This window comes from Heliangelus exortis, chromosome Z, assembly GCF_036169615.1.
Source record: "Heliangelus exortis chromosome Z, bHelExo1.hap1, whole genome shotgun sequence".
In the NCBI taxonomy this organism is placed as follows: Eukaryota; Metazoa; Chordata; class Aves; order Apodiformes; family Trochilidae; genus Heliangelus; species Heliangelus exortis.
Window position 1 is genome coordinate 12773519 of NC_092454.1, and position 20873 is coordinate 12794391.

The 20873-nt window shown below is 35.5% G+C and overlaps 1 protein-coding gene across 1 annotated transcript in view; it reads left to right on the forward strand.

The window, feature by feature from the left end:
- Window positions 1-20873, forward strand: part of SPEF2 (sperm flagellar 2) — an 80140-nt gene that overhangs the window by 35032 nt on the left and 24235 nt on the right. Inside the window, 11 exon segments of the mRNA XM_071730086.1 lie at window positions 333-490; window positions 1767-1906; window positions 3087-3214; window positions 3319-3457; window positions 7629-7766; window positions 10120-10280; window positions 11096-11279; window positions 12065-12206; window positions 13712-13828; window positions 16464-16602; window positions 18243-18472. Coding sequence (XP_071586187.1) covers window positions 333-490; window positions 1767-1906; window positions 3087-3214; window positions 3319-3457; window positions 7629-7766; window positions 10120-10280; window positions 11096-11279; window positions 12065-12206; window positions 13712-13828; window positions 16464-16602; window positions 18243-18472 — 1676 coding nt within the window.

A 20873-nucleotide genomic window follows, 5' to 3' on the forward strand; every position in this document is an offset into this window, starting at 1 on the left:
ATAAAGAATAAATTTTGTTTATAAATATTTAATACTATTAACTATTCTAGACTATAATTGGTTATTATTTTTGTTGTGATATAAGAAAGTAGGTTTACTTGGTTAAAAAAAAAAAAAAAAAAGATACATAAGACTAGTTAAGAGTAAAAATGATGACATTTTCCTATGCTTAAAGTGAAAGAGTTGATGTGCATAGAGTATTACTTTGCAAAAATATATCGGTTTGATTTGTTTTAGTATTAAATTAGTGGGTCTGCTTTTTTAATTATTATTATTTTGGGAAAATGTTTTATTCTTACTTATAATTTTATACATTAGTATGGTATTTGTAGAATTGCAGGCTTTCTAGACACATGGCCAGAATTAGAGACATGGTTTTCAATCCATCAAAGTATTCTAAGGAAAGTCAATGCAGAGACAGAAGAAAGATTGGTCTGTCAAACAGTGAAGGAAATTATAATGGAAGAAATGGCCAAAAAACAGAATAGAAGTAAGTTTTCCTGGTTTTATTTTTTTTTAATTCAATGAAAAAAGATTTTTTTCTTTATAATTAACACTAATTATTAGCACACAGAACTATATGGAAACACTCTTTTTCACAAGCTCTGCAACTCTGAGGAAATGTGAGCTGCTGATAACTTCTCCAAAGCTTTGAACTTCTATGTTTCTATGTTTCTGCATTTTCAGAGGATATAGAATAATTTCAAATTGCTTTAAAGGTAATCTGAGAATTGTTTTCTTAAGTATGGTGTCCAACAATTTTGTTATTTTTATAAACTTAAATAAGGAGGATGATAGTGTTTTCTACTGAATCACACAGCAATAAAGTGTTTTTCAGAGGCATATTTGACACACTTAAATTAAAAAAAGAATCACATTTATTCTTTAAATGTTAAGCTTCTGTTAAACAAAAAGACTGTTACAGCAATAATTTAATGCGTACCTATTTATTTTCTTTGAATATTTTCAAGTTCGCAGAAAAACTGACCAGAACTCATGCACCTAATTCTGACCAGTTATTTATTGTTAACTTAAAAATATAGTTGTAGGATCCTTATGTGGTCACTGAGAAGATACTGATTGCTTTCCAGAGGTCAGTTCAGATCCTAGGACTAAATAATGCTCTGAAGCTGCTAACTGCTATGATTTTGCTACACTGTAGGTTAGCAGGATTACTTTTTCCCGTCTGTCTTTCTCTACCATGTCATCTTTTCTGCCTCTTTCTTTTTTCCTGTCCATCAACTTTCATACTTTTAAGTTTCTCATCAAGTAAAGCATATTTTCCGTATTTGGGAAAATTTAGCTAAATTTATCTTTTTCTTATTCAATGTTTGTTTTCCTGTATTCTCTCATGGCCACATCTAGCATGGAAGCTATGTTTACAACTAATCTTTAATTAGGGAGAGATCCTTGAAATCATGATAGTTATAGTGAATCTCAGAATTAAATCAACACAGCTGACCTTAGTTTTCCTTGTAAAGAATTTGTTCATATGCGTACATACTCATTCATTATCTTCCTTTTCTCCTGTGGTGATGGTTTTAGAAAAGTATCAGTCCTACAAAATTTAAGCTTAACTGGAAAGTGATGGTATAACTATGTGATCACTTATATGATGAGTATATTTTCAGATCATCAACAGCTAAATAATGAAATACTAAATCTCTTCCATTGATTTTGACTTCTCAGAATAGCATAAGTGTCTAATTTTGTTTGTTAACATTTAAAATATATTTAAAGCTACTAGTTGTACATTGATGTGCTAGGCTCTACTCAAGAAATATCAGCAGAAAAAACGGTTTTACCTGTGACACATCAAGAGCTGCTTCCTCCCATTGATGTGGCACCACCACCAATTGAAGTAGGATCAGATAAATGGATTTATGTAGATGAACCACTTCCCAAGGTACGTCCACTCATGAATACCAGCATAGACTGACTGGGTCAGTTTCCTGTCTCTTATAAGGGATCTTGTCAGTTGGGATCTTGTAGAAAGAATGTAAGAGTGGGGAGTGTGTGCACTGATCTGTCTCCTTGGATACTTTTTTCTAACACCTTTTTCCCAAGGATGTCTTCATCATTTCCAATGATCTGAAATTTAGGGGACATAACTTTATACCTGCATCTTTGTGTGGCAGTAGCTCTCTATAGACATTTCTTCCATTATTAGGTGTAGTTTGAAGTAATTGACATTTTGATCTCTATGATATAGCCTGTATAATATGATCTTTTTGAGAAAATAGTTCTGTCTCTTTGCTTCAAACCAAAGCTTTCATGGGTCATTTGATGACCCTGGTTCTTGTGTTGTGAGGTACAATGAATAATAATTCTATAAGTACCCTCTGAAGATATTGGTGATGTGACAGGCACCTCTTACCTCTTCATCTTGTTCAGTGTTTCTTTGCTTCTCCTATCCAGGCATAATCTCTTTAGCTCTTCTCATGTGGAGAGGTTCAATATACTCAGTCATAAATTTTGACCATCTCTCTGTTTGTTCTAGATCTGCTGTAACTTTCTCGATATGTGGAGCTGGGACTGCATGTAGTGTTTGAGATGTACATTTTAAGGGTGCATAATGATGCTTTGTATATTGTCTTGTAATTCCCTTCTTTGTATTTATGAGTTTCACTTTATTTATGAGTTTCACTGTATTTGTGAGTTTCACTACAGTACTTTTTGCTTTTCATGACTTGCCTATCCTGGGTTTCCTGTGGCTATTGGCTTTAGTTTGCATTTCATGTCAGTCAAAAGTCACCTTTGCAATGCTAGAGAGTGTACCATGAATTTTTCACTTAGTAGCTTCATTTAGTCTATGAGTATATCCAAGGCCATGGTAAATGAAGTATTCTGCTGGAAGTTCCCATTCATTTTGACACTGACATGTTTTTCTGAAAAAAAAAAATTATAGAATCTGTTGGTACAGTGTCTATAACCAGTTGTAAATTGTTGTAAATCAAAGCACACAAAATGTGAAAAAATAAGTAATAGGATTACATGAAATGATCTTTCTTCTCTCCTAATACTACAGCTCAATACATTACCAAGAAATAAATCAATTAATTTTGATTTTTAAAAAAAATTTACAGGAAATACCTGAATTTTTAGTACCATATTGGGAAACAATAGAAAATGCATATATAAATACCATCAAAACTATACTTAGATGTCTAAGGGACGAACAGCAGTCTGCAATTCATTACTTAGCAGATATTAGGTGAGTATAAGTAGTAGCTTATAACTCTAATATATTTATATTATACTTTTCCTGAAGCATTCTATATATCTTTAAATAAAAAATATTTTTACCATAATTTATAGAAAATATTTCCAAGATTATTTGAAGTGTCCAGATCGTAAGCAGGAATTTGTATCTCAGTGGCAATCAGATTTTAATTCGATTGCTGATGACCTGCGAGAAGATGAGGAAACAAAAGCAGAACTACACCAAAGAGTTACTGTAAGTAAATGGCAAAAGTTATATACTAAAGTTCTGTTTCATTATATCCAAATTTGATGTGGCATGATTTGTATTATTATTTACATTTTTGTTCTTCTCACCACTTCCCTTAAACGTTTTCACTTCCTTTTCTACATAAAGTATTCTTCATATTTTTTGTCTGTTTTTTTTTTGTTTTTTTTCCATATCTCTCTTACATCTTTCTTCTTTTTTTTTAGGCCATACTGTGTTATTCTGGCACATAGTAAAATATTTTTTTCTGTCTTTTCTTTTTCTTTATACTTTATGGTTTTCAGAGATTTTAATCTCAAGTTTGGATATTTCTGTCACATTATAAAAAATCATAGCAATCATATATCATGAACGATACATCACAGTGTCACGTAATGTTAGGGGTTGGAAGGGACCTCGAAAGATCATCCGTCCAACCCCCATGCCAGAGCAGGGATGGTAATATATGCCTTTTATAACTGATTCACACAAGCAACAGGGGATTTCTTTCAAATGTTTTTTACCCAGGTGGACCTTTTCTGGGTCATACATGTCCTGAGAACAACAATAACAACAAATCAAAACAAACAAACATACAAAAATTATTATGATTACAGGTCCTAGGAAGTCCAGAGCCAGATTTAACAGTCAGGAAGTAGACTTACCTTTGACTTTATCAGGTTTCCATTTCAGACCAGATTGTATTTTTGGTTGAGATTGTATCTGGGAATGCTCCCAGTGAACAGGGTCAAAAATGCTAGCAACATTGCTAGTTGAGGGAACTTTGGTAGAATCATGGATGATTCAGCTGACCAGAAAAAAAGAACTGGACATCTTTCTCTTTAGTATTATTTCATTAGAAAGAAATAGAATTTCTACTAAATGGAATTATTAAAACCTCCTAGAATTTCTCTGTACTATATTTTAGAAAGCTAAAATTTAACATATTTGGCCTTTCAGTCATAACAGAAATCCATATTTGACATAATCTATTTTAAATTAAGAGCAGGTGATAGTCAGATATGACACAGTGAGATTCAGATATTATGGTCAGTCTAAGCACAGTAATTAAGTTTGGATTAAATATATGATTTCCAGGATTTCTGTTTCTGAATGACCCATTCTAGTCCTTGTGGAGTCCAAACCTATGGGTGAGTGTCAAGATACTGTGTGTGTCCACTACATTTTAAGTCCTGCCCATTGTACCTCCCTGAATGTGAGGATTCTGGCATCTATCCTTCCTTGATACTAGAAAAGGAGACAGAAGAAATCAAAGGAATTATAATCTTTGAAATGTTTTTCTTCAAACATTTCAGCTTTCCCAAACTACTAATATCTGTTATCCCATCTCAGCTGCATCCTTTCTGAAACTCTATAATCGCACTGAAAGTTGCCAGCTGTGAAACTGAATTTCTCTGATAGCCACTGGAAAATATTAAAATCCACCCCATTTTGTCATGTGTGAGAAAGTCCCTAAGGCCTAAAGCCCAAAGGGCATCCAGAGCTTTGGGATCCAAAAGCTCAGAGTCTCTGTGGATGAAATACATATCAGCCTCTTATCACTGTTATAGTGTCTTTTAGCATTTTATCTGACTGTCCCCTTACTCCATTTCTGTGATCAAAAATGTTCAATCATTTTATCCCACTGCTCTTGTTCCAGATAGGAAGGGACTCAGCACATGCACCCATTTTATTTTTTTTACCCACGTAAGTACAATGAAAGAAAGAATGAGAAGCTACTTCACTTTGAAAAGATGAAGAGTGGTGTGAGAGAAAAAGTAAGAGACACATAAAACATGCTTTCAGATTCTCTCTGAGGGAGATACACCTGTATCCCTCTCCAGATGTCTCCACTGCTTGCAGTATGTAAAAACTGTGACTTGAATAACATGAGGACAAAGAGGAAAATACTCATCCTTAAATATCTAAGGAAAGTAGTGGCAAGAGCTGTACATCAGTGTGCAAACCATCAGTTTGGTTTATTTGCATAGTTTTGGGTTCATGTGGCAAGGCTTTGGTAGCAGATCAGGAACTGCCATGTTGAACAGAGCTCCTGTCAGCTGGTTCAAGATGGATGTGCTACTGGCCAAATCTGAGACAGTCAGCAACAGTGGTACCACCTCTGTGACAGCATATTTAAGAAAGGGTGAAAACCACTACATGGCAGCTATGAGAGAAGAGTGAGAAAATGTGAGAGAAACAACTTTGTAGTCCCCAATGTCAGTGAGGAAGGAGGGCAGGAGGTACTCCAGGCACCATTCCTCTGTAGCCTGTGGAAAACACTACGGTGATGCAGGTTGTTCTGCTGCAGCTCATGGAGGACCACAGTGAAGCAGATATCCACACTGCAAAATATGGTAGTGGTGAGTGATCTCCCCATCAATATCTTCCTGCACAAGCGGTTCGACCATGTTTTCTCCTCCCATCCTGTGAGGAGCAGGTGTGATAGAGCAGCTTAGGGGGCATGTGGCAGCCAGGAAAGATTAATCCACTACTGCGAAACAGAAAAATTTATGCTTATATCTCTTTTATTTAATAACATGTCCTTATGTACATATCCTACAGTCTGGTAGGATATTCCTACTGTGCATATTGGATAGGCTTCATTTTATCTGCTTCCACCACTGATGCATTAGGTAGCCCAATGAGTAGTCATTTGTCAGTTTCCCTATGGTTCGTGTCCAAGAGAGGAGAATTGGCTTTGTCTGAAGTCTCAGGATCTGGCATACTAAGCTGAGCCCAAGACCTGATGACTATCACGTCCCACCACTAAGCTGAGCCCAAGACCTGATGAATATCACTTCCCACCTGAAGCCTGAGCTCTGAATTGCAGAATCAGTGGTTTGGAACACCTCTTGTCTTTATCCTGAAACAGGTCATTTCAAGAAACATTTGGATGGTTCTCTCAGGAATATGGTCTGATTCTAGGGGTGCCCTACAAAGGGACTTGATGATCCTGGTGGGTCCCTTCCAACTCAGCATATTCTATGATTGATTCTGTGATTCTATGAACCATTTGGAGCCAGAAATATCTCATCTTAGCCTGCTTTACCATGGCATTTAACAGCTGCTCTGAAGCAGCTCATCCTGGTGTCCTACTTCTGGGGTTTTGCACAGACAGCCATGCTTCCCTCCATCAGTACATACCAGCTCTGAGGTCTGGGGCCAAAGACAACATCTCATTTTTGTTCCTAAATCTCTCCTCTCCTCTCCTCTCCTCTCCTCTCCTCTCCTCTCCTCTCCTCTCCTCTCCTCTCCTCTCCTCTCCTCTCCTCTCCTCTCCTCTCCTCTCCTCTCCTCTCCTCTCCTCTCCTCTCCTCTCCTCTCCTCTCCTCTCCTCTCCTCTCCTCTCCTCTCCTCTCCTCTCCTCTCCTCTCCTCTCCTCTCCTCTCGTCTCGTCTCGTCTCGTCTCCTCTCCCTCTCCTCTCCCTCTCCTCTCCCTCTCCTCTCCCTCTCTTCTCCCTCTCCTCTCCCTCTCCTCTCCCTCTCCTCTCCCTCTCCTCTCCCTCTCCTCTCCCTCTCCTCTCCCTCTCCTCTCCCTCTCCCTCTCCTCTCCCTCTCCTCTCCTCTCCCTACCTCCATGCAGTCATAGCAATGGGGAACAGAGGGCTTTCTGGCACGTTGCATGCTTAGTAGGTCTCAAGTGTTGTCAGAGGGCCACATAGTGCTGCTTTTTGATATAGTCACTTGTTAAAGAGCCCTTAAAAAGAATATTGAAGACAAATGCAGTGGAGCTATATAAATTGAAAGAATACTTGAACTCTGTCATAATTTTTCAGGATCTTTCATATTGCACTTTCCCTTGGAGTATTATTCTTGTGAGTGTATGAGGTAGCAAACCATACAGCTGTAAAGTTGTTGCTGCTGCTGGAAGCTTGGCTATTCATATTCTCATATTTACATACCTTAGATAGATCTCTCTGGCTGAGAAATGCAAGGCAGCCTGCACATTCGTCTCATACTTTTGTATTCCTCTGTCTGGCATATTTGTAAAGCTACTTCCTGTCAGCTCTCTATAAACTCAAAATTTTTTCACCAGGCTTTGACATTTATAACAGTAAAGAAAAAGCTTCTAATGGGGATCTGCATTATGCACAGAAAAAATATAGAAATTTTAATAATAAACAAGATATTCAAGTTTTGTTTCATAGTTATTTCTCATGTTTGATTTTTTGCTTAGGACCTAAGAGATCATCTCTGGGAAATCTGTGATAACAGAAGAGAAGAAGCTGAGCAGGAACGAACTGGTATTGTGAATGATGGCTGGCTGACAGATCGCAGGGGGATTGCCATGAACCATTTCGTTTCACTTATGCAGGTGTGGATCTGCTATGGAGTCTGCAATGGAAGGGGACAAGGAATTAGTTTGGAAGACAGTAAACCTCAGAGCAATTTTGTATAGTTGGCTCCCAATAAGTGAGGGATTGAAAATTAGATATGCAAATATTCATGACTCTTCTGAATTTATCTAGGAAGTTAGGAGACAAAAGGTTTAACTGTTTGGCATGCAGACAATGTTAAGAAAAATAACATTGTTATTTTCTATCCCCCCAGACTTTCAGTCTGTAGTGTATAGTGATATTTTTTGTAACTATATCCATGCACTGAATCATCTGAGTTTTGTAAGAGAAATGGTAGAGCTGTGTATCCTTCTGTGATCTTATTAACATCTGCTCTTAATTTACAGATTACCTAATTCACTGCTGTTGTTGACCCACTTGCTGTTAAGGTTGTCCTGTATTTGCCAACTCACAAAATTATTTTAGCTCTAACTTCACCAGTGTGGCTTGAAATTTTATAAACAGACTGAAAACAAAGTTTGGGAAGAATGTTTTTGTGAATGTGACACCACCTATTGCTCTTGAGAAAATCATTTAACTATGGTCCAGCTTTCACACATCTAACTTCAAAGTATTCAATAGACGATCTTAAATTAGTTGGCTTTCCCTTCCCTCACATTAAGTGTTTCCTCTCATTCAGCCCAACCATTAATTCACTTCCTGAAGTAAAGTAAGAATTCCCCACAACTGCTGTTCTATGTACATAAATTTGGTTCAGGGCTGCACTGGACTGGAACAGATTAGAGTAGACTAGACAGGCTTTTCTGCAAACTGAATGGCAATTCTGTGAAAATTTTAGCAACCTTAAAGAAGGCAACACAAACAATGCTTCAAACATGTGCCATGTGATGCTCATCTGGTTTAAAAATCAGGCCTAGGTATCTTAGGGTGGGCTTCCTGCCTTTTATTTCTCTGGGTTATTTTTATATGCTTAATAAACAAGGGAACTACACCGTTATCTCACATGAATCTTGTGGTAATTTAAGTAAAGTTTCTGAAGTCATCGGTTGCTGCTATAGTACGGAAGTCATTAACTCTGTTTTCAAAGAGTTTAAATAATGCCCTAACTAAAGATTTAAGGCCCTTGACTAGAGAGAGAAGTCAAAATATCAAGTAACTGCTAATTAGCTGAACTACGTTCACCCTGTAGTTAGGATATTTTTATGACTAAGTATTTAAAAATATATATCTTGAATTATATGCATGAGAGAAAAATTAAAGTAGTATTGCTGAGCTGAATTTTTGTATTTTTCTCCTCATATTTATGTACAACTTTACAACTCTAATTCTCTTCTAGCAAAATTTAATGAACTTGTATGTGGCAGTCCATAGGAGATTCACTATTAATCTAATGTGATATGTCTCATATGGATATACAGAATAACCATTTGAAATTAGACATACATTTATATAGGCTATATATAGGCTTTTCCTGAAGAAAAAGCCAAAGGGAACCATTTTTACTTTATTCAGATAGTATATACTCCCCAAAGTAAATTAATTACTAATGCTAAAACTACAGAACTAAAAACGTAGCTATTCTTTATGTTATGGCTTTGTGTTAGGAGACAAAAATAGGCTTCTTTGGTCTTGAGCTCTGAGTCTGTGGGTTTGTCTGTGGGACGTTACATGGATTCCCCAGGTGGCCTTTACTGTATAAACACATAGACTTGTATGTCGTTTATCAGATTTCTTTCCACCTTTCTGTGCACCCATTGTTATACTAGAAGATATTTTCTCCTTAACTTATGGATAAGTGCTAGTTTATACCACAAAGGTTTTATCCTTCATTTTGTGAATGTGGTTTTGTGCATTTTCCCATGAATATTTAGGGCTGTTTTGTCAGTTAGAAACTAACACCATGCTGTATCAATAAATCAAAACATGACAGGTGCCAAATTTTTTTTGCTTCTTACTTTATGTTTTCCAAGATTATTCACACAAAAAGATCTTTGTGACACTTAAGTGTGTAATGTCTGTTTATTTTTTTTGTCCAGAAAAAATGTTTGGCTTTTAAAATTTTCTCCATCCCTTAACCCTTTTTATTTTATAGTATTAAGGATTTTAATTTTTTTGAACAAAAAGATCCCTGTATGAATATACACCAAATTTTTGGTACTGGTATACTTGCTATTATAGACATACATATATGTTAAAATACAATCTAAGTATAATATGTAATTATCTAGTATATTATAAATTCAAACAAATATGGTTATGCTTGTGTCTCACCAGTTTTAGAATTGCTTCTGCTATCATGTATTTTGAAAAGGAACAGAAATTTGTTCTACCCTGTTTTGAATTGCATGATTTCTGTCCTTTCATCTTCAGGTTGAAGTGGATCGTTTCCAAGATACGAAGAGACTTCTTCGTGACTACTATAGGGCAATGGAAGGAAAAGTCCTCACAGAAGACAGTCAAGATTTCACTAGAATCCCATTGTTGGATATTATTGATGTAGAGCAGAACGAAGATCAAAAGAAATCAAGAAGGTATAAATGCAATATTAAATTACACAAACATCAGCAAATCCATTCATTGGTAGTTTTGTGGGTGTATGTGAAAATCTATGCATGTATACTTCAAAGGATGGAAAAGCTATAGTCAAATTGTGAATCTTGAACCCCTTACAAGTTTCATTTATCCTAATTTTTTTACTGATTTCTTTGTATCATTTTCCCTAACGCATCTCTTAATTAGAAAACATCTTAAAAGATGTTTTAGTAAAAAAATCTGTGAAATTCTTCCTACTGCCCTCTGTGTTGCTCACAGTTTCCAGCACAATTCTCACATAACTAAGTTATATATCATTATGGAACATGAGCAGGTTTAAAATTTGCACCAAAAAACATTTTAGGTGGATTATATATAATGACAAATGTAAATCAAATCAGTCTACCAAGGCATACAGAACCGAATGCTGTATTAAATGCTATGCCCTCAAATATTTTCACAGTATCAAAAATGCAGTGAACAATGACGCTTTTTTAAAATACTTAACAGCTCATTTAGAAACTCTCTGAGTAATGAGGCTGTGCTTCCAGCATACATAAGATAAATCAGCTATCACACAGTTATTTGTTCTAGTTTTATTCATGTATTTTTATCCATTACCTTTTGCAATTAAACTAGACAGTTTTCTTGTGATGCACACCTATCATCACTAAGGAAAGTTCATCCCTTTTCTGTTGCCATGGCAAATTTTGAAAATAGGGTTCTCATCCTCCTAGCCTCTATTCCTGTGTTATTACAAATTAACACTTTTTATAAAAGGGGTTTGTGAATTGTGCCTTATATTTTTTTTTAGGATTTCTCTAGTTTCTTGGAAACTGCTTCCACCAGAAACTGATATTGCCAAGTCAAAAGTCAAAGGAAATCTACAGAAGAGTGCTAAGGATGAGACTTCTGAAAATGGAGTTGCTATTTCTAGGAAAGATGAAAGTTTTATTACTGATACATGGCAAACAGCAGTAACAGCAGTATCAGATATGGTAAAGAATGTTGTATTTACTTATATATTTCTGAATCACACAGTCGAAGCCTCCCATTCGGCAGGCAGTCTATAAACATGTAGCTTTTGTACTGTGGATATCAATTTCATGACTCTCACTCCACCACTGGTATTTTCATTGAATGTGTGTTTCTATTAGGTAAACATTGGAATCTATGTATTATTAGCACCCCTGTATTAACAACTGATCCTTTAATTCCATTAGTGAGAGAAATACATTGAATGCTAACTCTATATCTCTACCTCTTCCATGATAAACTCTTCCCTTATCCCTCATGTGTGAATAGAAGGACAAGTTTTAGCCTGTGACACAATATTTGCTCACACCCTTCACTACTTAAAAAGCTATGATTACATTATTTTTTTTATATAGCTAAAGGTAAATTAGGTGGGCTTTTCAAATGGTTGGGTTCTAGGTTTGCTTTTTCATTTCTCTCTGATAATTTCTAAAATTAGTGAATTTCTGATCTCTTACAGTGTAACTGTAGTCTTGCTTTGCAAATTCTTGATTCTTATATATTCTCACTCTTTTCTAGAGTAATGAGTTACAAGAATTAAACCCACAATCTCCCTGCCTTACATTTTTGTTGTAGAACTTTATTTTTGATAATTAATACAAATATAATCAACTTAATTAGTTAAAAAATCTCTTTTATTTATGTGTGCATGTCTCAGCAAGTACTTTCTGTAAGTCTGGGCTTTTTAAAAGAGTACTTGCACATTATTGATACTATGTACTTTACTATGTTTGACTCTGGTGTCAAGGTAACAGCTGAAATACAGTTTAAAGAAATGGAGGAAGAAGATCAGCAGAGAGAACTGAATGTGACACTGTCAGGCAAGGCTTCTGGGAAAGGAGTCAAAGATGCCAAAAAGCTTTCTCCCAAATCAGCTACTAAAAAGAAAGGTATTTGAATTGCAGGCTTTGTTCTAGCAGTGCTTGACTGGAATATAAATATATCAGTAATGCAGAAACGAGTAAGCCAAGACATTAAATTTGGATACAGTGTTTCTGTTGAGATGTCAAATATAATATATTAGCATGAAAAGCTGGTAGTGATAAAGTAGTGCAGAGGCTTTTGAATGGCTGTTGCATTTATTTGATCATATGTGACACTATTACTGTTTAGGAATAAATATTCTAAATAGAATCTAGAAAGTCAATATAAATTTTTCTCCATGTGCTGTTTTGGGATTAAACAGAACTAGGTTATCAGATTAAATAAAATTATGTTAAACTCTGCCTACTTTCCAGCCATAAATAAAAATATTTCAAATACTAAAATCAATGGAATATAATGGATAAATTACTCAATACTCAAAGATATTTTGGAATTTTTCAGCCCTATCATATAAGGCTGTTTTTAAGGCTGTTTTTAAGGTCTATTATTTTTATGCATAACTTTAACATAGTGTAAATAAATAATGTAAAACCTAATATAATATTTAATCCTAAAAAAAGCAGACTTTCATTGGGGTAGATCTTTCCCATAGGCCTGACAAGAATCTGTCTAACCATGTGAAAAAAGAAAATTTATTTGCAGAAGAGAAACAGACCTTAGAAACCTTATCTCTCTTACCATAAATTCAGGCAGTCTGCTAGGAGGAATCTTGAGATGCAAGGCTATTTATACTGTTTTTCATAAATACTTCCTTGAGCAGATAGTGGTTTAACTAACTTCCACTTATGCAAAATGTCATAGCTTCAGCAGGAAGTGAGGCTAGTCACCCAAATCTTGCATCTTTTGTAAAGACATTCTACATAGCAAGAGGCTCAAGCCCTGTGAATATCTGGATAGCCTGAAATTCAGGTACTCTATTTCCAAGTGAGACAGCTGTAACTGCTGTTATTATGCATAAAATAGCTGACTTTTATCCTTTGAGAGACATTTTATTTGCACTGTACTGAGTGCTCCCTCTCTCTGCTTGGTTCTGCTCGTAGCACACTGAACAAGTATAGCCCTGCAAATACTTAGCCATATGGTCACCTAATTTGTGAGCCCGAGGGAGCCTTAGGTATGTGCTTAGAACCTCAATCCAGCCAAGAGAGCAGCAGATTTTCAGATTTGTAGAAAAGCTTTGTGATAAAAAATCAGTACAATCACCTATTGTACACTAGTTGGCTAGGATGGGATTGGTGGATTGCTTCTTGGAGCTAAATTTTGGTTCAGACCTGGTGCTAGATAATTGATCTGTGATCATAAAACTATAAAGTGACAGAAATCTGTATTTGTTCTGTTGACATGTAATACCTGATGACCTGCCTTTTTATTCACATAAATGGTTGCATCAAGTAATGTGGGAAATACCATTTTTCATTTTAAAAAAGACACTCTCCTGTGAGTGCCTGTGTAGAGATACACAACCTTACCATCAACATCCAAAGACTGTGAGGAGTCTGTTTTCCTGCAGGAGCACAATCTACTGCATCTGAAGTCAGCCTAGTTTCTCTAACCCCAGAACAAATAAAGAAACAAGAACTGGCACAAAAAATAAAGGAAGAGTATTTCGGTGCCTTGAGACATGAGGGTATGTTACTATCTGGTTACTTATACTGGGAGGTGATTGTTATTCCTAATTTAGGTAATGTAGTAGACAAAGCTAGGGAGAAACTCTTCCTAGCAAAATGTACAGATCACTAAGAAAAAGGAGGGGAGAGAAAGAAGTGTCTGGAGAAATCATAAACATTTTTAGGGTGGGAGTCATCCATTTTGTGATAAATATATTTTAAGCAGAAATGTGGTTTTCATTTTTGTTCTGTTCTGTTTCATTTTATTTAATTTTCTTTTCCATGACTAAGCAAGCATTCATCATGAGAGAATAAGTTTCACAAAGGTGGTTAGCCACTCTTCAGTATTCAATTGAACTGAATTCAGTATTTGAAATGTATTGATCTGGGAAATAATTTGTTGGCAGTTATGTATAAAATTTATGCTCTTCTCTCTGATTCCCTCTTCCGCAAGCCACATGGGATTCAATCAGCAAGACACAGACTTTTTATCTTTCCAAGCTCCTTTCCAGACAGACCCTTCAAAAAACTATGCATTGTCAATCATTCTGTTTCTTTGTCTGTCTTAGCTAGTAACTTCCAAGTCAACTGGTCAACTTCCACCAAAACCAGATGTCTGAAAAACAGAAGTTGGAAACTGAAAATTAGTTGAATTTTTATTTTTTTTTTTAATGGGTTTAGACTAGAAGAAAGAGACCTCTTTCCCACTGAGAGGAAGATAGAGTCATAGAATAGTTTCTGTTGAAAGGGACCTTAAAGCTCACCCTTGCATGGGCAGGGACACCTCCCACATGACCAGGTTGCTCAAAGCCCCATCCAACCTGGTCTTGGACACTGACACGGATGGGGCAGCCACAAATTCCCTGTGCAGCCTGTTCCAGTGTCTCACCAGCTTAACTGTGAAGAATTTCTTCCTAATGTAAGTCTATCCTGCAATTTAAGGCCACTACCCTTTGTCCTAGCACTACATGCCCTGCAAGTCCATCATAATAGAATCACAAAATGATTTGGGTCAGAAGGGACCTTAAAGATCATCTAGTTCCAGCCCCTTGCATGGGAGGGTATCATATGTTACCTCCTTGGCAGGGCTAACTTATATGTAATTTTAATTATGAAAAGTAGAAGGCAGACAGCAGTTAATGAATGAAACACAAATTTTTAAGGCTTCTTTAGGTCCACCCCAGACCAAATACTTGTGCACATGGTTTAATCCAGAAGCAGTTTAGGAATAAATATTCCAAGATTTTGAGATAAGGAGAGGAATGATAGCAACTTTGAAAACCTTGACAGTATGAAGACAAATTTTAGTACTTGTTTAGCTTCTTTTGTTTTCTTGAGTTTGCTTCATTTTCACTGTTTATTTAGGAAAAAAACCCACAAAAACAAAAGCAAAAAAAAAGCCAAGGTAAGAATCTAAGGAAGACTAAACATGTTGAACTACATTTCATAATTGCACACACACACGTAGCTGGTACATTTGAGGGTCATAATTTCACTTGCAGCTATGGTAACTGGATGATCGTGCTTTTGGTTAACCAAATGCATACACAATAGCAAAGCCACAAGTTGTGGACAGTTTGATGCTGATTTCATATCCATTTCTCTGTTGCACCAGTGTGCCTTGATCTTTACTCTGCCAGTCTTAAAAAGAGAAGCTTTATCAGTGAACTATGAAGTATCTGCTTCTGAAAAAAACAGCCAGAAATTGTGGCATGGTTACCTGTAAGACAGCTGAGAGCAGCTACTCATAGAAAATGCAGAGAAGTTACAAAGAAGGCAGCCTTAGGCTGCATTGAAGAAATGTCTGTACAGTTGTCCTGTGGGATAGTTCCTGAGAATCTTTACTCTTCTGTCTTTGCCATCAAATAAAATGACCTTCTGTGAGACCCAAATCCATTCTATTTTTAAAATGTTGAATGTCAACTCTTTATTTCTCAAAGCAGAAAGTGTAGCCTTGCATTCTATTGTGGATGAGATATAACACTGTAAGGACATGTGTTATGTTTTCAGTGTCCATCTTTCTACACTGATTGCCTAAAGAAAGTTTTAGACTCAAACCCTAAGTATTTTGAAAACTTAGTAACATATGGAATAGGGATTAAAACATAAATAATTTTACAGTCTCTACCTATGAAGTCACAATTACTGTTTTATATTATTTGCTTAAAAGATTCTGCAGTACAGAAGGTTAAATGTGACCAAAAAACACTGTATTTGCTTTCAGGATAGAAAATAATCTCTAGCAACTGGTCATCCTTTCTTATTCTTATTTTGTAAGGCTTTAATATCATTCAGTGCTTCCTCCACCTTTCTTTCAATATGTTACCTGAGCTGTCTTTTCAACCCTTTTTGTTTTGGATATTGCTGACTAGTTCCTATTTCTTGTCCTCTTATTTTTTTAAGTATTAGCCTCTCTGTGAGGGACAGATTTGATTTTTATTTTCTTAATTCTTCCCATTCTGAAAAATAAGAATTTCCAAATAATTAAATCCCCTATGTTTTAAAAACTTTTATGTAAATATTCTATGTATAATTTTTGTAGAAGTTATTTATTTTCTTAGAGCTTCTGCTCATGTTAATCTTTAGGTGCTGAAGACTGAGAATTTCTGTCTAATTTTATAAATATTAATTATTATGACATTACTGTTTAAACAGAACTAGCCACAAAATCTCGACTAGAACTTATAAAAGAGAAAGCTTTAGCATTTGTTGAAGACCTAACAAGGAAAGCAGATGAGGCTTATAACGATATGGAAAAGTGGCTTGGATCCAGGTTCTTGGCAGAAATGTCCAGGTAATACATATTCAATTTTAAAAAGGAATTTTTTTTTTTTTAAAAAAAACAACAAACCAAAACCTGAACCATGTTAGTAAAGGTAGTTGTTTATATACAAGCAAACAATTTGAAAACAAAACAATAACCAAAAAAAGTAGAAAATAATACCTTCAATTCATGAGCTGGAATTTGATTTTATCATAAATACCTGAGTGGTAATAATTCCTTTCTTGGATGATTAGAAGGTTCTGCTGACAGTAATAGAGGTAATTACCAGTTCTGCTGTTTTTCTAGGCTACAGATTTAGAAGATTTATGACCATGAGCAAACAAGCAATTATTCCATTTAGTAGAAGTTTCTATATAATTTCAATGGTTTCTGTCACTTTGAATCGTGGGGTTATTTTCTTTTTCCATGTGCTTTCCACATGCTGGAAAATTCTACCTACTCTTATTGCCACATGGTATTAAATTTCTCAAACTTATTTCAAGGCAAATTAAAAAAAAGTTCTTCTGATAACTAAAATGCGCTTGGGACCACTCTATGACACTTAGGACACCCAGCAGCAATGGCCCATGTCCATATCATTGAAGTATTTTACTCTCTGAAAGAAAAGGGTCACTTTGTCTTTTGACCAACTTCTGAAGCATACTTGGGACAGTAATACTTGGCCCATGCCTTCACAGGATCACAGAATCGCAGAATTATAGTTGGAAGGGACATCTAGAGATCTCCTCCTGCTCTCCCCCTAGAGCAGGATCACCTGGAACACATTATACAGGGCTACATGCAAGAGGGTTTTGAATATCTCCAAAGAAGGGAACTCCACAACCTCCCTGGGCAGCCTGTTCAGTTGCCCTGGCACCCTCCTAGTGAGGATGTTTTTCCTTATGTTTAAATGGAATTTTCTGTGTTCCAACTTGTGCCCGTTGTCCTTCATTCTGTCACTGGGAACAACTGAGAAGAGTCTGGCTTCATCTTCCTTCCACCTACTCTTTAGATACTTGCAATGATTAACAAGGTCTGCCTTCAGCCTTCCCTTCTCCAGACTAAAGAGTCACAGTTCTCTCAGCCTTTCCTCATAAGAGAGATGCTCCCATGTGCCAATCATCTTTATTGCCCTCTATCCAGTTTTATTTGCTCTCCTGACATCCCAGGCCAAACCTTTGTCTAGTTGAACATTTTAGACAGCTGATGTAATTTCCTCTATAAATTTCACTCATTACACATGAAGCAGGAGTTCATATGCCCCTTCACAATGCTATGCTAGAAAGTGCTTTGTACATTTCAGATTTAAGGGCAGAGCAGATGACAAGCCATTGAAATAGGCTAAAGGATGATTACAGATGGAATGTCTACCCTTGAACACTCTAAAATTTGTGGAATAAAGAAAGTCTTGTTCTTTTATATATTTCTATCAAGTCTCATCTGTGGGTTAGGTATGTCTTTATATAAATCTCTTACCACAGTCAAATGATTTCTTGCTGCCAGAGGAGTGGTGCACTTCATAATGATTTTGCTGAGTGTAGAATTCACACAGAGGATTTGTAATTCTCACTTGAGGAAAGCTCTTAAAGTGTAAACTTATTAAAGTTTGAACCTAAGTTATTAACATTGTGTAATAAAAGCACTCATTTTCTACATTTACACTTTTACAGTGTTGAAAAGCTGATTGAGGTTGCACGACATCATATTGAGAGTTCTAGCAAAATCCAATATCAAATTACTTTAGAAGAAACAGATTTCTTTATCTCCAGTGATATAAAAGTTACTCCTGACCCTGTTCCTTCACCTCATGTTCCACACATAGAGACCTCTAAAAGTGGTACTCTTACTATTTCGCAACTTACTACACTTCATAAGCAGTTTCTACAAGTGGCACCTAGAGGTAAGAAAAAATTTCTTTTTTCTCTCCGAAAGCAGTTAACTATTTAAAATTCAAAGCAATTGGTTGCAACTACTAAATATTAGTTGCTTGTATTGTTAAAGATCCTGATGCAGGTAAAGATTTTATTACATTTGAAAGGAAAGTCGTTGTGCAGAATATTGAAAATGTGAAATACCAAACCATGGGAAAGTTGTTAATGTCTTTGTGATGGGCTTTATATTTGGAAAACCATGTAGTTAATATTTTTTTACAGGTGTCTCTAATATGTTTTTAAGAGTACTGTGTATCATCTTACTGTGCTTAAAGATGCATCATCTTTAATTCATAGCTCATCTGAAGCTTTATTATTTTAAAACATTTTTCAAGAAAGCAGTATTTTCATGGAAATATTATAGAGAGTCTGTAATAACTATTTACCTTATATTCCACAAGTCAATGTGTGCCAGCTTCGGGTGATTTGCAAGTATTAACTCAGATGTGGATTTTGTCTTTTTCCTTTGTGCATGAGTTTATTGTACGCCTACCTTGTAATTATGGCAATCTTAGGCTTAAGCTACATGAAAAGACTTTTTTGCAAAACTAAATACTGCTTTATAAATGTTATAAAATAATTTCAGTAAGGCAGTTTTAAACTAGGATGGAAAGTAGTTAAGCACATATTTTCAGAGATTTTCATTACTACCAGTGTTCCATATTGTAATTTTAGTGTGATTGCCTCTAAGATTATGAAATACAATGTGTAAACATGCACTTATGATTTTGGAGACAACTCTTCCAGTGTAATAAAACCACTCAGGCACAATGAAGTTGAATTTAATTCTTTAATCACAAGTGCTTTTCGTGTGTATTTATGAAGAAATTGCACTTTGCTTTTGAGCATGAACCCATTTTAGGCAGAAAGATGTTTACAGTTTTCCTTTAGAGACATACATATCATCTTATCTTTTGGAGCACAGTGCATATGTAAGTATTCCAAACTCTTCTATAGAGATTAATTTAGTGGATAGTACGGCATATATAATGCTATGTGAAACTAAAATTCTCTATATTTGTAATCACTAGGTAGGGCCAAAGAGGTGAAGCACAAATACCAGTTTCACATTTTGTTTTTTTTTTTCTTTTTTAAACTTAGAAGATTTCATTTTGGTTTTAAATGATTTATTCATTAAGATATTAAAACTAAGAAAATTTTGCCTAGTAGAAACTCTAATATTCTTGACATGTTTTAGGCAGAACAACTATTTTCCTTATACTTTATAATAACTATCAGGAACAAATGAAATATTTATCTTGCTACAATATTGTCCTTTTGCTAATATTATATTCATTAAAATGACCAAAGCTGACCTGCATGGCTATCTACTGCCATTAGACAATGGTGACGAGTTTCTCTTTAAAATAAGGTCCCAAAGAACAGCCAATAGCTTCTTCTGCTGTCTGGTGTTTATTAAGTCAAGACATTTTGGCATAGCTGAATTAGGATGGGAAGCATGAGCTTTGCAAGTCATTTTTAAAACATTTCCATTCTCTTACATGCTTTAAGACTGTGTAAATCACACCACCCCAGATTTCCTAGGGCAACCACTCCTTCTCATTACAGAGACTGCAGGAAGAGTTAAATCTTTCCTGTGCTAAAACATCAGGATTTTTATTTCACATAATTTTCTTTCCCCTTATTCAATAGAATGGTCAGTAGAAAATACAGGTCTTCTAGGTAGTTAGTTTCTTACTTAGGAAAGGAAAAAATATTAAAGTGCACATCACACTGTCAGTGAAATTGTTGTACAGCGTGTCTGAAGGATATACAAAAAAATTAATAGGTTAATTCCTGCCATAGAGAATCTCTGAACAGACAGATTTGCTGTCCAACAGGTGTCTTCTAATTCTCACTCACCTGAGCAGTCATCTGAGAACTCATCACAGACATCTGCACACACAAGCACACAACGCATAGGCTTCAGGACAAGTCTAAATAGAAAAAATCTCCCTATCTTTTGTGCTGTGTAAACAGCAAAGTTGCTGAAGTTGTTCCGAAAATGGAACATCACAGTTATTTTCTTTAGCATTATTGCAATTGTATGAACAAGAATTTTACCTAGAAATGTAAGCGAAACAAAAACTAACAAGAAAAATTATTATTTTGGAATAAACATGTACAGTTTTCTCACAGGACATTTGTCATATGTCAAAAGGATTTATTTTCAGGACATGTTAAACAAACTGCCAAAATGAAAGCAAAAAATGGAAGTGCATATATACTTTAAAACTTTGCTACTTACAACAGAAATCTTATAAAAATCATCAACAGTTTTGTGTTTCCTAGGAACTTAAAGAACCACTGATTCATCACAGTCAGTTTTGTTCTATCCTGCATACCTGGCTCTCCATGGAAGCACATTAC